Source organism: Caloenas nicobarica, chromosome 4, assembly GCF_036013445.1.
Source record: "Caloenas nicobarica isolate bCalNic1 chromosome 4, bCalNic1.hap1, whole genome shotgun sequence".
NCBI classification, from domain to species: Eukaryota; Metazoa; Chordata; class Aves; order Columbiformes; family Columbidae; genus Caloenas; species Caloenas nicobarica.
In genome coordinates, this window is record NC_088248.1 from 49,987,673 (window position 1) to 50,002,479 (window position 14,807).

The following is a 14,807-nucleotide window of genomic DNA, read 5'->3' on the forward strand; positions in this document are numbered from 1 at the left end:
ATATTTTAAATATTAGTTCTCATGGCATTTATCTAACACGTGTCACAACATAAAGGCGTGTATCACCTCTCCAACAGCTTGAGCTTAACTGTGTGAAGGATTCCAGGTTTTGTTCTGATCTTTTATAACCAAACTTGAAAAATATTTCCAGATATCATTAAAAATATTGAATATAAAATACTTTAGAATTAACTTTAAATTTTATAATACTTAAAGGATTTCAAATACATCTTTAAAAATATCATTTTTCTCTTCACTTTTTAGTTAAAATTGGAATATTTAAAATGCATTTTCACACAAAGATTAAACAAAGAAATGAGCAGTTATTAGATGACAAAAATATTAAGAATAACTGATTTTTTTATTAAGAAAAGGTACAGTAAACAAAATGCATTCACAAAATGGACAATCAATACTTTTAAATACCATGAAGAATGACATGTAAACAGAAAACACTTGATAAAAGCCCAAACAGAGGAAATCATCATGAGTATAAAACATACACTGGCTCAACATTTTAAAGACAATTATGTATGTTATTCTCCTATGGTAGCTCACACTAAGATGAGCAAATTTATGTAACCATATGAGATCAGCAAACAGAAATAAAATAATAAAACAAAACCAAGAGATTGTCACATCAGCTACTTGTTTCCTTCTTATAATTATTATGTTTGCAAAATAGTAGTAAAACTTAGCCAGCCTTGATACACAACCCATCAAACAGCCAGCAAAAACGTATCCATTCCAGCCAGTTGGGAAAGCAGAATTTTGCAAAGTTGATTACTTCACTGGTTCTCAGAAATTTCAAAGGTAACCACTGATTTGAAGGAAACAGAGGTAGAATACAGGTCAGCCTTCATAATTCTTTTTTAAAAAGTCCTTGTAATAAGGTAATGCTTCAGTTGCTCAAGTACTGGTCATTCCTTGAAGCTCACATTTCTGGTGGAGAAAAAAAATGTCAAAATAAAGCTATCTAGTATATTTTACTAATGAAAATTAGGATAAAAATTAACAATTAGTTTTATTTTCTTCATTCTCTTTTGTTATTCCTGAATATCAAGTATTAGCATTTATCTAAAACTCTACATTCAGTTCATTGACTTACTGCTCAAATGCTTAACAAAGCACATGTGAGACAAGGAGGAAGAGAAAATTTTTGAGAAGATTAAAGCAGATTAGAGAAAAAGACGGTTTTAACACTACAGAACAGTCATTACAGAGCACACGTTACTATTGTAAGATCCTAGGAAGGAATAAATAAGTAGGGTGAAAGTAATACAGAGATCATTTAAATATAATAAGCCATTGTTAGGTTTAAAAGGAAATATAGTAAAAAATTAAACTGCATATTAATTCAGTTGTTAAAAAACATTTTCTTTAAAAATACATAGTTCATGAAAATTGGATATTTTCTGATAAGATATGGTACAGAGCCATCATTGTCAAAACTAAGTATGCAAATAGCGGGATAAAAATAGTTCACTACATGGTAGTCTTTAAGTATAGCAACTGGACTATTTTTACTGCTCTTGGGACTCACTGTAAAGCAAGGAAGACTAAAGACAGTTCTCTACTAATGATACTCATTCTCCGAAATATGTTATCTATCATTATCTCAATCAAAATGTTGCTTTGCAACATAACAGGGTCTGCCTAATAGCTCACCAGTAAAGAAAAGGCATAACTGCTCTTTCATCCCCACTACCAATCTCATTTGCTACAGTTTCTTTTTTTTTTTTTTTTTTTGCTTTGTCCAAAAACTTGCAAAAGAAAATTGCTGACCATGTGGACCATGTCATGTCGACCTCAGTTCTCAGGTAACCTGTGTTTTTGTTAACAAAAGTAAGCTTAAGAACAAGTTATATGTATTTACCAACAAAAGTAAAGTTTAAAATCTTACCAGTTTGGAATTCTGTTTCTTGGAGTTCAGCATTTAGCTACTTAGATTAGTGAGCTGTTCTAGCACACTATATAGCTGTTACAGCATACATATTTCCTAAAAAAAATTACTGTTTGTATCTCCCTGTCCTCCCGCTCTTCACTGCAATTTATTATGCAGTATAGGACACACAGGATATAGAGTCAATCCTCAGACGGGTAACACATTAACAGACATCATCTAAAGCAACAATGATCTCTAGAAGAATAAAAATGTCAGTGAAAATGAACAAGTGAGTTGATTTTTATTTCTTTTTTATGGACTCTAGTGGCCACGATCTTAGACATTCACAGCATTCAAGCACTAACATTGAAAAAAGTGCACTAATTATTTTTATGCACTTGTTTTGGAGACAGTTTCAACTACTGTGTAGGGTTCAAACGCATTTTAGTTGGACTCTCTTCTATGGAATGTCTTTTCTTCATAGCTGTACTTGAGAGAACTTCATGGCATTTCTCTTAATATGAATAATTTGTTGTTTGGAGATAACTATTAACAATAATAAATTGGCAATATATATTTGGATATAATTAATGGCCATAATAAGCAGGCTATATATATTTGGAAGCTGTCAGCTGGTGCAAGACCATTAACAAAAACAGGAATGGGAATTCATTACATTATATGGTCTTTGGAGGGCACTTTGCATCTATTGTTTCCAATCAATATTTTCTAGTAGGAGAGTCAACAAAAAAAGAACTCAGCACCACCTAAAGTGTGTAAGAATTTCATACAATTAGAAAAGTATTATTTAGAAACAGTTTAAACATAACTCCTAAACAGAGACAATCTGCTAAAATCAAACAGCTTACTTTTCAGCTGCTGCTTCATCAGTTGTCCTGCCAACGCTACGTTCTGGAGAACGTGAAGGAGACCTTAATGTTGAACTGAGAGGAGGCGAAGCACGTAATGATGATGTAGAGAGACCATGTCGACGCATTTCCTGAATTGCACGCTCTCTACCAACAGATAGCAATTTCAATTACAAAACACTTTGGTACTGCAGGATGTTTAAGGAAGAAAAAATTTCTTTCCTTGTTTTTACTTGGTGATTTTCACAATACTTTGCAAAGAGCCTTGTTTTCTTGTAATGTCACTCAACTTGCTTCTCGTTTTAATGATAAATGATTTTTTATTTTTTTAGATGCAATGGTAAACTCACAAAATTTACAAGGGAATTCATAAACTCTGTAAGTTGTGGGGGGTTTTTGTTTGTTTTTTAAAATCTGCAGTTTTCAAGATGAGAATGAGATTTTGCATGACAATTGAAATGTAATTTTCCATAAAAGTTCCTCAGTATTGAAAAAAGCAACAGTTTTAAAAGTGAGAAAGAAATAAGAAGAGTCACCTCACTGAAAAAAAAGCATCTTACCGTTCAAAGCGTTCAGTTGTCAGTTGCCTTTTTAAAAAATCAGTGTCAGTCTGCAGCTGTGCAACTTTACTTCGAAGTATGGACACCTCTCTATTATAGCTGCTTCTAAAAAAAAATCATGAGAAGCAACAAAGTTTTCCTTGAACACCATCAGCTAGGAGCTTAGACCAACTAGAGCAAGATAAAACAAAAATAGATACTGAACATGTTGTTTCACACAGACCACATCAAAGACAAATTAGAAGCAGGAAGAACCAAGTGAATGCAACAGAATGTTCCTGGAAGAAGCCACAGTGAGAAATGAATGAGAAGCCAGCACAAGCCTCTCACTACAACCTTACTATAATACATCATGTTTTTTTTCAGACAAAGGTAAACACAAACATGTCTTATAACAACAGACAAAACAATTAAATCATTAATTTATTGATTTACTATGTTGCAATGTCAGATGGTCTTTGTGTGTACTTAAAAAAAGAAAAAAGGAGTAATTGTCCACAAAAAATACAAACACAACAGATATGGCTTCAGTAAAAATTATGTTGAGTAGGCTGGAACTATCTGGCTGGAAATGAACACAACTGAATCAAATCTAAGTAAACGCTGTATTAATGCAAGGTCAGAGCAGTAAAACCCAGAGTCTGAAAGCTTATCAATTACACGCTTGGTGTTTGGGCCCAACTGTTTCAACTGCAAGAATCAAAACCCCTGAAAAATCTTAAGTAACATGATTAAATATTCTTCTCAGCAAATCATCAGCTTGGACAACTCAATGCTTCATTGCAAAACACCACTGATTGCATTATAAAACAAGAAAAAAAAAATAATTGAATATGAAATAAGTTGTCTAAACCAGAATCTAGATCGCTATGTAATTCCACAGAGTCTTCAAAGGTAATATGAGGCGGAGTGCTCAGAAGTCACTTTTGGAGAAGCAAAGTTGTACTAGTTTATTGCTAAAGCACTGGACTTGAATCCTGACAAATGAGATCCAGTCCTAGCTCAGTCACAGGCTTCCTGTCTGGCACCCGCTGGTCTCTGACTCCAGGAAGATGCAAACTACTCAAGAGATTCGATCCAAAAAGTACCGCAGAATATTTTTTCCTGTGTTCCCTATTCATCAGTAAAATTCCTAGAACGGTGTCTTGATCCAGTATGTCGAGAACAGATGCAGAAGACAAGAGGACCAGCTTTCGATGATATCTTATTCCAAGTCCCTCAGAGACAGACATATGCTTTCGGGATGGAGGTAAGAATTCAGGGCCCAATATTATCGTAAAATAAAGAAAGAAAGCAAACAGCTGTGTGAGTTCTGAGGTTACTCCATGTCAATGACATTTAAACAAAATTAAATTCATGAAGTAAATCACTAAAAAAATTCAGAAATATTTTAATTTGGAACCCCTATGCACAGTAATCATCATAAGAGATTACATGATGATACACTATTTTTTTCACAAGACATCTTGCTCATTAACAGTAGATACAAATAGCTTTCAACAAGTAGTTTAGCTATTCAGTATTCTCTGTTTATTTAATACTTAATCACTGTAGAGCCTCAAGATCTCATTTACTGTACTATCACCCAAACAATGCTCTGAGTAACACAACTACTCACTCTTTGTACAGAGCTCAAAATTACACCACTGGAGAACTTCACAAGCTAAACTTCATTTTGAGAATCCTTCTAAAGTCAGAGGTTGTATTTTATAGATCAAGTGGAAGTGTAGGCACAATAAGGCCAAAACTGTAAATAATACTCAAAAATATTGACACGTGACTTTTGTTAGAACTGAAATTTTGTCAAGTAAGTGAATTTTTATATTTCACAAGACACAAACATAATTGTTGTATATTTCAGGCAGAGCTGTGAGCATTTAAAGTTCCTGATCATTAGACTGCAACTACTACAAACTGTATGATAGAAAATAAGGTATATACAACTAATTGTCACATCTGAACATTTGCCTAGTAACAGGCAGAACCCTTGAGATAAACAGAGAAAAACAATTCAATAGAATAGCCACTATTCCTCTAGGAGAACATTTTCCTTCTTCCTGCAATATCCCATCAAACAAGGGAACCCTACGATGTGTGTGGAAGAATTGTGAAAAAATTACTATGAAGTTACTTAAACAGAGTTTTATAATGTTTGTACACAAAGAAGCTAAAGCTAAATGAAAACCTACTTCTTTGCTTTTTTTTTTGTAACTTTCATGCTTATGTTCATAGTCAGGACATTCCATTAGTTTATGTTCTTTTATGCAATTAACTTTTTTCTCCAAGTAAACAAAACTCAGCAATTCTAAAAAATGAATTGCACAGGGGAGATTATTAGTGTTGTCACCTATAGATTCATTGAGATCACCGCTGCTTGAGGTGGACCATCATCTGTGGTAAGCCGTAGCCTTTACGTAAATCAACCAAAAGTGTTTTTCTTGCACATTTGGTCACCAAATTACATAAAGCTTTTAACTGTTTAGGTATGTTATATTCTATCTCATAAGGAAACAGTATCTTCCATTACCTTCCATACATTTCCCTTTTCTCCTTACCTTTGTGTTTACTAAGTGGGTGTATCTGTTTTTCTGAAATTCTACTTTGACTTTTCACCACCATCTACATGCAGCTGCTGTTCTTCCTTCTTGCTATTTAATGAAGAGATACCACCTATAGTCACAGGCTAATGTGTTCCCAGGATTATCAAGGGCCCCAAGCCTGTCAGTATTCAAGAAGCAGTTGGACAACGCCCTCAGACACATGGTGTGAACTGTGGGTTTGTCATATGCAGGGACAACAGTTGGACTCGAGGATGCTTGTGGGTCCCTTCCAACTCAGGACATGCTATAATTATGACACATATAATGGAAACTTCAAATTCCCTGCTCCATATCATGAAGAAAATTTTTTAAATCCTCCACTGTTCTTGTATATGAATTTCATATACACAAATATCCCCCCTTTAACTTCATTGCTCCAAACAGATTAGTCTTTCTTCTCTAACTGTTAAGAACTTTTTTCTACTCTAGGCAGATGCACAGCATAAGAAGTTGCAGTCAGCTACAACGGAAAGTGCTGGCCACATTTAGTGTAGGTGGCAGGTTCAGTTCTATTTATACTTCAAAGGAACAATAAATGATGAGAGGTTTTCCTTAACATTTCATAGTAATAGCAGCAAAAATACAGTTGCTTTTTTAAAGCACTATGACTTCAGTATTTATTATGTGATTCTAAGGACAACGGGCATCTTCCATAGGTAAGCAATTCACATTTACCATGGACCTAATCTACTTGGTATTTTTTGTGAGCAGTAAACACATGGTAAAATTTTACTTTCAATTTGCTTTCAGATGCTTGGTGAATCCATAGTGTTCTAAAAGAGTTAGGACTTCAAAATACTATCCAATATAAGAACATAAAGCATAGTTCAAGACTGAGAAAATCTATGTTCTCTTAAATATGCGAATCATGCTGCTATGCATACATGCATTTATAGATGTACTCTGCAGCTAAATAAATTTACAAATTATCACGGGTTGGCTGGTTCTGTAGTGGAAATAACATCCAGTAATGTCTGCAACAGATCAGCTACTTTGCTATTAGGTTCACCAAGAGGCTCAGAAGGAAAGGATTTTAGTGATTGCACTGAAAAGATGGGAGAGTTTTCTCAGACAAGTGAACTTCAGGCAAGGTATCACCTCCTTTGGCTGCCTGATGTGAGAAAGAGTCATGACCAGCAGAGAAAGCGAAGCAGACTTTCTGGAGTCAGACTGGCGACAAAGCCAGAGAGCAACTGAGTGCTTATTCTCAAGACTGTGAGAACTCAGCAGGGTGTTCCTTCCTTTCAGAGCAGGTTTCCTTTGGAACTCCTGTTTAAGTTTACTGCTTGTGCTAAACTGATGTCCACCAGGGTGCTGATTATTGAAAGCGATATGAAAGACCTGTAAAGAAACTTTAAATAAACCATGCCATGAAAGGCTAAAAGACATCGGTGCAAAAATCTGCTCAGCCATCAAGAATTTGACTTTGTGAATAAGCATTGTCAAACAGAAAAAGTTTCTCTCTAAACCACATAAGAAACACATATACTTGTTAAAACTTACAGTTTGCTCTCAGCAAGTGTTAGCTTGTCTTTCAGTAGCTGAATTTCAGAATCTTTCTCATGAGATGTTAAATGGTTCTGAAATTCTTTGTCTCTACTAGTAGCCAGCAACGTTTCAAGATTCTGAACTGTAAGTCTCTCACTGGATAACTGCTTTTTCAGCAGCTCTGCTTCTGATTTTATATCTTCTAATTCACCTAGAACCTAGGGCACAAATTTTATACATTATTAATACACTGGTTTACAAACACACCGAGTTCTCTTTTGTGAAAAGCTGTTATAAAAACTGAAATGATTAGAAATTTCATAAAAACGAACAGGAAACTGAGCTCACAAAACAAATTAAAGCCTACAATTATCCAAAGTTATACTTAGTTAAAAACTATTCAAGCTGTGTTACTGGGAGCTGGATTACCAAGTGCTGGAAATGCTTGTATAAGCACCTAGAACATTAATTGGCTTTTAACAGCAGTAGGCTTTTGCACAAGTACAAAAATAATCTTTACTATACTTCATTCTATTCCACTAGGTTAGCTCACAAATAGCTTCTTGGCTTTTGCTGAAAATGTCGCAACGGTTGTTTTCCTCATCAGTTCTCTGAATAGAAAAGAATTCTGTGGGGATGAGAACTACTGTTCTCAAGGTGTTGAATATTAGAGTAACAGAAAGCCTGACCAAGTCACTAAGTAAAGACACAACAGTCAGCTGTAAAGAAAAAAGTTCAGAAATTGTGACTATTAAGAACTGTTTAAACTATTTCAAAATATTTAATGAACTTCAGCCGAGTCTAAATTTCAATTATTGAAAAATCTGTTAGGGAAAAGTCTTTAGTATAAAAATAAGAAGTGTGCTATTCACTTTTTTATAAAAGTTGATAATTTGAGTAAATGTAAAAAACAGTACATAAACCCAAATAAATATAATTTGTCTCTGTAGTATAGCAGAAACTACTGTCACATTTTGTAGTGATAACGAATGAAACAAACTCCTCCTTCTTGTAAAACACCCACAGATATAGATCCGTATACTGCAGAATTTATAATTTATATAAAAATGCAAAATTAGTGATGTAAATTAACTCACCCTGCTCGCAGAAGTAATTTATTCTTTTCTCTGAAAACCATTAAAAGCAAAAGAAGATACTTTATTACAGCAAATTAAATTTGCCTTTGCTGCTTACCTTTTCATAATCCATGCTTTTGGATGTCAGCTGTCGAGATAAAAGTTCTTTGTTAGACTCAAGTTTCACACAGAGCTCCCTCACAGAAGCCAGGTCCGCCAACACAGAGGACTTATCCAGTTTTTCACGTTTAATATCCTCTTCCAATTTGGACATATTTTTTGTAATTGAGGAGATCTGAGATTCATATGCTTGATGTGCAGCGATATGCTAAACAAACACAAATAGGGGTACCCCTTCAGTGTCAAACGTTAACAGTTCTCTGTTGGATAACAGGTTGGTTTTTTTTCTTAATACTTTCTTTTCCCTTCAAAATTAATTTTCCCTATAAAATTAACTTTATATTACATTCCTTTCCTCTCTCTAAATCACAGCTAAGAACAACTAATAAACCATCTCTGCAATTTTTAATCACCATCTTGAAGAATAATACAAGTACTATACAAAGAGCAGAATGAGGCTGGATTCCAGCTTCGGAAGAGAATTAAAAGCTTAACTCCCCCACCCCCCAATACAATCCATTTTTTACTTAGCTCTAACCCTTTCTGGTTAATTAAAATCATGAGACAAAATGTGGTCAATCCACAACTGTTATACTCTAAAACTTTCTTGATCTCTGTGAAGGTATTGTTTCTAAAATATAAACCTTATTATTTTCTATGCTATTCAGCTAGTTTTCAGTATTATGGAATCGTGATTCTGGATTTGAACTGCTACTACAAGATTTTTACCTTTACTCCAGCCACCAATGCTTCAAATACTTAATTCAAAGCTTCAGAGAAATTTAAGAACTAAGCTTACAAAATACTCATAAAACTATATGCAAATATTTTGAAGCAACTATACAAAAGGTTCCTACAGACAAAATAACATAAAAGCAATGATCGGTCAACAGAAGAGATCTAAAAGTATTAAAATATACACTGAGATTCAAATTTGGGAAAGCAGGGAAGGGAGAAGGAAAGCACATCTAACCAAAATCAGTTACTGTCTCAAGAACTCAGTGTCCGTATTTGAAACATTCACATGTATTTTCCATTAAAGCACTAAAAATAGTATGCTGACTTTATTAAAAAAAAACCAAACATAAACACTTGAATGTATCCCCCTTTCCTTAACAGAATTTCATTGCACAAGTTATTACCCCTTGAATTTCTTTTTCCAGAAGTTCTACTCTCTCTTGGAGATGTCTCCGATCTGTATCTACAGAAAGCAGTTCAAGTCGTATCGAGTTGCTTTCTCCTTCAGCTTGATGAGCCTTCATTTCCCAGTCTTCAGCTTGTGTATGGAGCATTCGGAACTTCTCTAATAGTTCTTGGTTTTCTTTTTCCTAAATGAAACAGTAAGTCATTCTGCAGTGATCACTGTACCTACAAGTTGCTTGATCTTGTTTCATGCCTACTCCTTACAATGTATTTTCTTTTTCCCCCCCCACCCCCCAGAAGAAAGTAGATCTTCCTCGATTTTCTTAATCCCACCATCTGGCAATTATTCAAGGGCAACATTCCTTTTGCAGGTCCAAATAGTAAGTTAACACAGTGATGGCATTGTTTTGTTACATTTAGCAGTTGTTACTGAGTTTCAAAGCTCCCAGGAGAGGGGTTATTTTGGACTTCTCTGCATTATTAAGGGTCACATTACTGAGATGGACTGATCCTCATGCCAGCCTTTCCAAGAAATTCCAGCAGGAGCCCATTTCAGGACATCTACTTACTGTGCTCTTACAAATATTTATATTACAGCAATGCCTGAAAGACTGATAACCTATTCAGGCAAATACACCCAAGCAGCCTATCATGAAAGTACAAAACTGGAAGCTTTAGTGCTTACACATTATGCAGTGATAGAACAAATGTTGCTTGTGAATTTTAATTTGGCCCAACTGCAAGTGTGTATAAGGCAGCAATTAATTTTTCTGCTTTATTTAGCTCCATTCCCTTTTTCCCCTGTTCATGTAATGCACAGTGGGATGAGCATGTTGCTAGTATGAATCAGATTTATCTAATGAGGAAAGCTACTGCTTTTGAAATTCCTTCTGTTTCTTGCAGAACTTGGAAGGTGCAGACAGAATGAAGCAGGGCATTAGGAGACAGAAACACATGATTAAACAAATGAACACTGTGCAGAAAAGTAAATCATTGTCTCCATAGGCAACATCTGGATGTAATACTAGACAAATCCCTGGCTGTATATTCTACACCTTCTTGGTACCTGACTCGAAAAACTGGATTCTCATTTGCCAAAGATACGGCCACAGCTGTAGCTGAAGTGCTACATAAGATATATTATAAAATTCTTAGAAACTAAACTTCAAGTGTTTTAAATTGAGATTTCTAAGCTAACATACTACTACCCTTAATTTTTTCACTGTTTCATTTTCTACTTGTAAAAAGTGGTGGAATTTACATCTAGACATGGAAGTCAAAGACTGAAACTCACTCTTTCCTATTCAAAAAATCACGTAATAAATTCACCACTTCATGTTGCCTTGACATAAATTCTGTTTGTTTTAAATTATTGTAAGTTTTTATTCACACACATCACACTTTTGAATTCAAGTATCAGGATAAACTACACTTAACAAGAGCACTGTTTCGTCAGTGCAGCAAAAACTCTGAACTCTTATCATTCATAGAGAAAACATTCCAGTGTGCTATTTTTACACTTTCCTGCAGAACTACATACAAAATTTCTCTTTTTAAAAAAGTGTAAAATATTAAAAGCCATCATATAAGCTGCTTGCTGCCTACAGTCATGAAGCAGTAGCTTGTCAAAACTCAAAAAGCAAAACAACATTCAAACATGATGTGTCATTCTCCAGTGTTATGGCCAACTGAAACACAATCAACAAAATTGTGTTGTGCCAGAATTTATCAGTGCTTCAGATCTAATAGGGTTTTATGAGTCCACTAGTAGCTTGAAACATTGCAGAGGAAAGAAGGAAAAAAAATAAAAGAAGGAAATGGGACAGGCAGGGAGAAGGGCACTGAAACTATACATTTATTAATGTATTCTAATGAGAATGTGTTATACTCTAAAACCAATGGATTTATTGAAAACAGTAATAATTGCCTACAGATTATACTTCTACCTTCGAAGCCATCAAGGTCTCGAATCTGGAAACTTCTGTTATATAATTATGAACCCTGGTTTTCATTTCTTCTTTTTCACGTATTGCATCTTCAAGCTCAGTACTGATAGCCTAAAGAGATTACATAAAGGCAAAACAGTGCTTTAGAGTAAATTAATCACAATATATTACTGTATCAGACTAAAAGTAATTGCACATGCCCTAGATTTTATTCTATCCTAATTTAAGTAATTTAGTCAAAGTCCTTCGGGATTTGTAAGATTCAGAAATATCCCCTATTACTTTAGATACACCGAAGAGTTTTTCAGGCAAGAATAATCATGAATATCATACCAGTTCATAAAATCTGCAGCTTCCCTGATGACAAACCCTAATGATCTTTGGAAAATTCAACACACAGATGTTTGGGAGCTGGGACTTTTTTAGCTTTAAGATTCACTATCCTTGACCAAAGGAAAGTTTTGTGTCACTAGAAAGTCAACTTTATAACAAAATAACATTTATTTTAAAGTAGAATTGCAAGATAAAACAACTAGATGCATTATTAAGATCATACTTAGACATCAAAAATGCACCATGGAATTTGTTTGAGATTTTGCAACTGCTAACTCTGGCCCTCTCAGGTTCAGCTCTCACCTTGCTCTGAGTTCTCTAGCCTAGAGAGCCCAAAAGGCAAGTATTGTCTTCTATTTCCCCCACTTTTCATAGTGGGGATAGAAGATATTGCCTTCTTTCTTTCTTTCCCTCCTTCTTTTTCTGGTATATTAATATTAATTAACAGCAGCCTTTTTACTGGGTGCCTTATGTAGCATATGCTGAAATCAGTTCACTTGTCTGTGGTAGCCTTCCAAAGCACACTGGCAAAGCTTTAGTCATCACATTATTATACTATTTAATATTCCATCTTAGTAGATACCTGTGAATGGCATCTCTAATTTCAGTAATATACCCACATATCTATGTATTGTACCATAGGTTTTTCAAGAACTATTCAGGGTACTACATCATTAAAAACATCTTGCTGTATTGTACTTTCTAGCTCTAGACTCAGCTGGTTTGACTGAGGGGAATTGAAATAAATGGTTTAGCTAACATTGATTATTTTTAGTGTTGGCATTTACAGTGAATTCAAACAAACATTTGTATCTCAGCATCAAAATTGTACAAGGCATTTGCGCCTCACAATGATTCGCAATAGTTGCATTTGCTACACAAATTGAATGTAATGCATTGCAACAAAATTCTGAGCTAGTTTTTTAAATCACATATTCTCTATGTAGCTGTCTTTCTAATATTTAGCCCAATAAAAGACGTTACTTACCCTATAAAACACTGAACATTTTTGTTATATATTGTCCACGTGCACATTCTATTGTACAGGGACAATCTTGTCACACACTTGGAGCTGGGAGGCTTTTGGTCAGTAGTAATCAGCTAGTGCACAAAACCAACTCATTTTATTCCTCAGACTGCGTGAGGGATTAACAAGACTGAATACACTTCAGGCTCTCCAAGCCATGGATCACAGACCCAGAGAATTCCAAGGAAGAAGAGGTGGAACAATGATGATTGGCAAGAGTGCAAACAGACTCTTCAAGGGTCCCTTATGCTCCTGAGTGAGCCTTACACACCAGTGATTTGTTTAACTTGCAGACCCCTGGAGAACATCTCGAGATGAAGATGCCACAACTGTAATAATGATGGTAATCAAACAGTTTAACTCACTGAAACTCTCTACTATTTCTGTCTTGCAAAATTTTTATTTAACCTACACCATCAACTTGAGATAGCTCATCTTTCGATAAAATATTCAGTGATACCCTACAGAAATAGGTAATTCCTCAAGGCATTAAAGATTTTATTTCAGCTTTGATTCTGTAACTGACGTGAGTTTAAGTGTTGCCTTTATAGCATGCAGTTTACAAGAAACTGCATTCAGCCATCAGCAGCTGAGAGGGACTGTATACCTCCCAGCTGGAAAGCTGACCAGGAATACACATGAACGAACTCATAGTCCACTGAGCAATCATAATTCACTTACCACCTGTTTTTTGGCCTAAAACTACCGGCTAGCTGTTAGCAAGAAGGTAGGTTATGACTCTAAACTACTAGAGAGCTAAGGAAAGATGAAATAATATAAAACTAGTACAAATAAAAATATATAACATAAAACTCTGCAAGCAGTCAAATAAAGTACCTGAACAGAATCTCCACAAATAACAAAACCCACACACACAAAAAGCTGCAATATACAGCTGAACACCAAGATACCACCTCACCATGACACCTACCTTACCAATGCAAAGACAATCCAATAAGAACATTTCTCCGGGGAAATAGATGGCACCTTTGAATTCACCATCTAAAAACCCCACAGAACCTTGACATAATGGAAAGGGAACCCCTCCTATTCCCATGGACTGTGCATCCTTATCCATTCCTGAAATCAGGAAACAAATTCAAACTATTCAGGACTATCATACCTTAAAAATAAGTTTTCTTCAATCCCTTTGTCTTGCAGCTTTTAAGCCCTCTTGTATTTTCTACCCCAACATTAACCTTTCCCAATTCATTAGCAAAAGCAAGGTTCCTGCAGAGCGACACATGAATGGAAACTAACCTTGTCAAAACTGGAAATTAAAAACCTGTCAAACTCTCTTTACAGTCACCATTACCAAGGCTCAAAGAACACAAACATTAAAATCTACATTCCAAAGCACTCTAATCTCAAAACATGGCATACCACACTCAACACACCCAATGCTGCACAGACACTAGATGGATGACACTAATGAATCACTATGCACCAAAACAAATTCAGATGTGCTAGCAATCTCCTCCCTCTCACCTGACTAATAATCCAATATCTGCTTCTGTGCTTTCTTGCTCTCTCTTAATAATCCCTTTTCCACAGATAATAAACCCATTTTTTACCAATCAAACACCAACTAGCAAGTGATACAACCAATTAATGCAATTTCATTATAGCAGAAACAATTATGCCCTGGATTTATTTTATTTAGATTTCTTTTTTTAATCTGAGGAAGGGTGACTAAACTGAAAGCTTGTCTGTTTCTACCCCATTGCATTGACTATGTTTAAGTATCTAAAGTAATTGCT

At 35.0% G+C, this 14,807-nt stretch overlaps 1 protein-coding gene across 1 annotated transcript in view; it reads right to left on the minus strand.

Moving 5' to 3' along the window:
• Positions 1-735: 735 nt before the first annotated feature.
• The window catches only part of CEP135 (centrosomal protein 135), a 32,147-nt gene continuing 18,075 nt past the window's right edge, over positions 736-14,807 (minus strand). Inside the window, exons 19-25 of the mRNA XM_065634247.1 lie at positions 11,688-11,798; positions 9,741-9,926; positions 8,597-8,806; positions 7,418-7,620; positions 3,315-3,419; positions 2,755-2,901; positions 736-942 (exon numbers count right to left, since the gene is read on the minus strand). Coding sequence (XP_065490319.1) covers positions 921-942; positions 2,755-2,901; positions 3,315-3,419; positions 7,418-7,620; positions 8,597-8,806; positions 9,741-9,926; positions 11,688-11,798 — 984 coding nt within the window. The 3' untranslated portion in view covers positions 736-920. The remainder of the gene's footprint in view (positions 943-2,754; positions 2,902-3,314; positions 3,420-7,417; positions 7,621-8,596; positions 8,807-9,740; positions 9,927-11,687; positions 11,799-14,807) is intronic.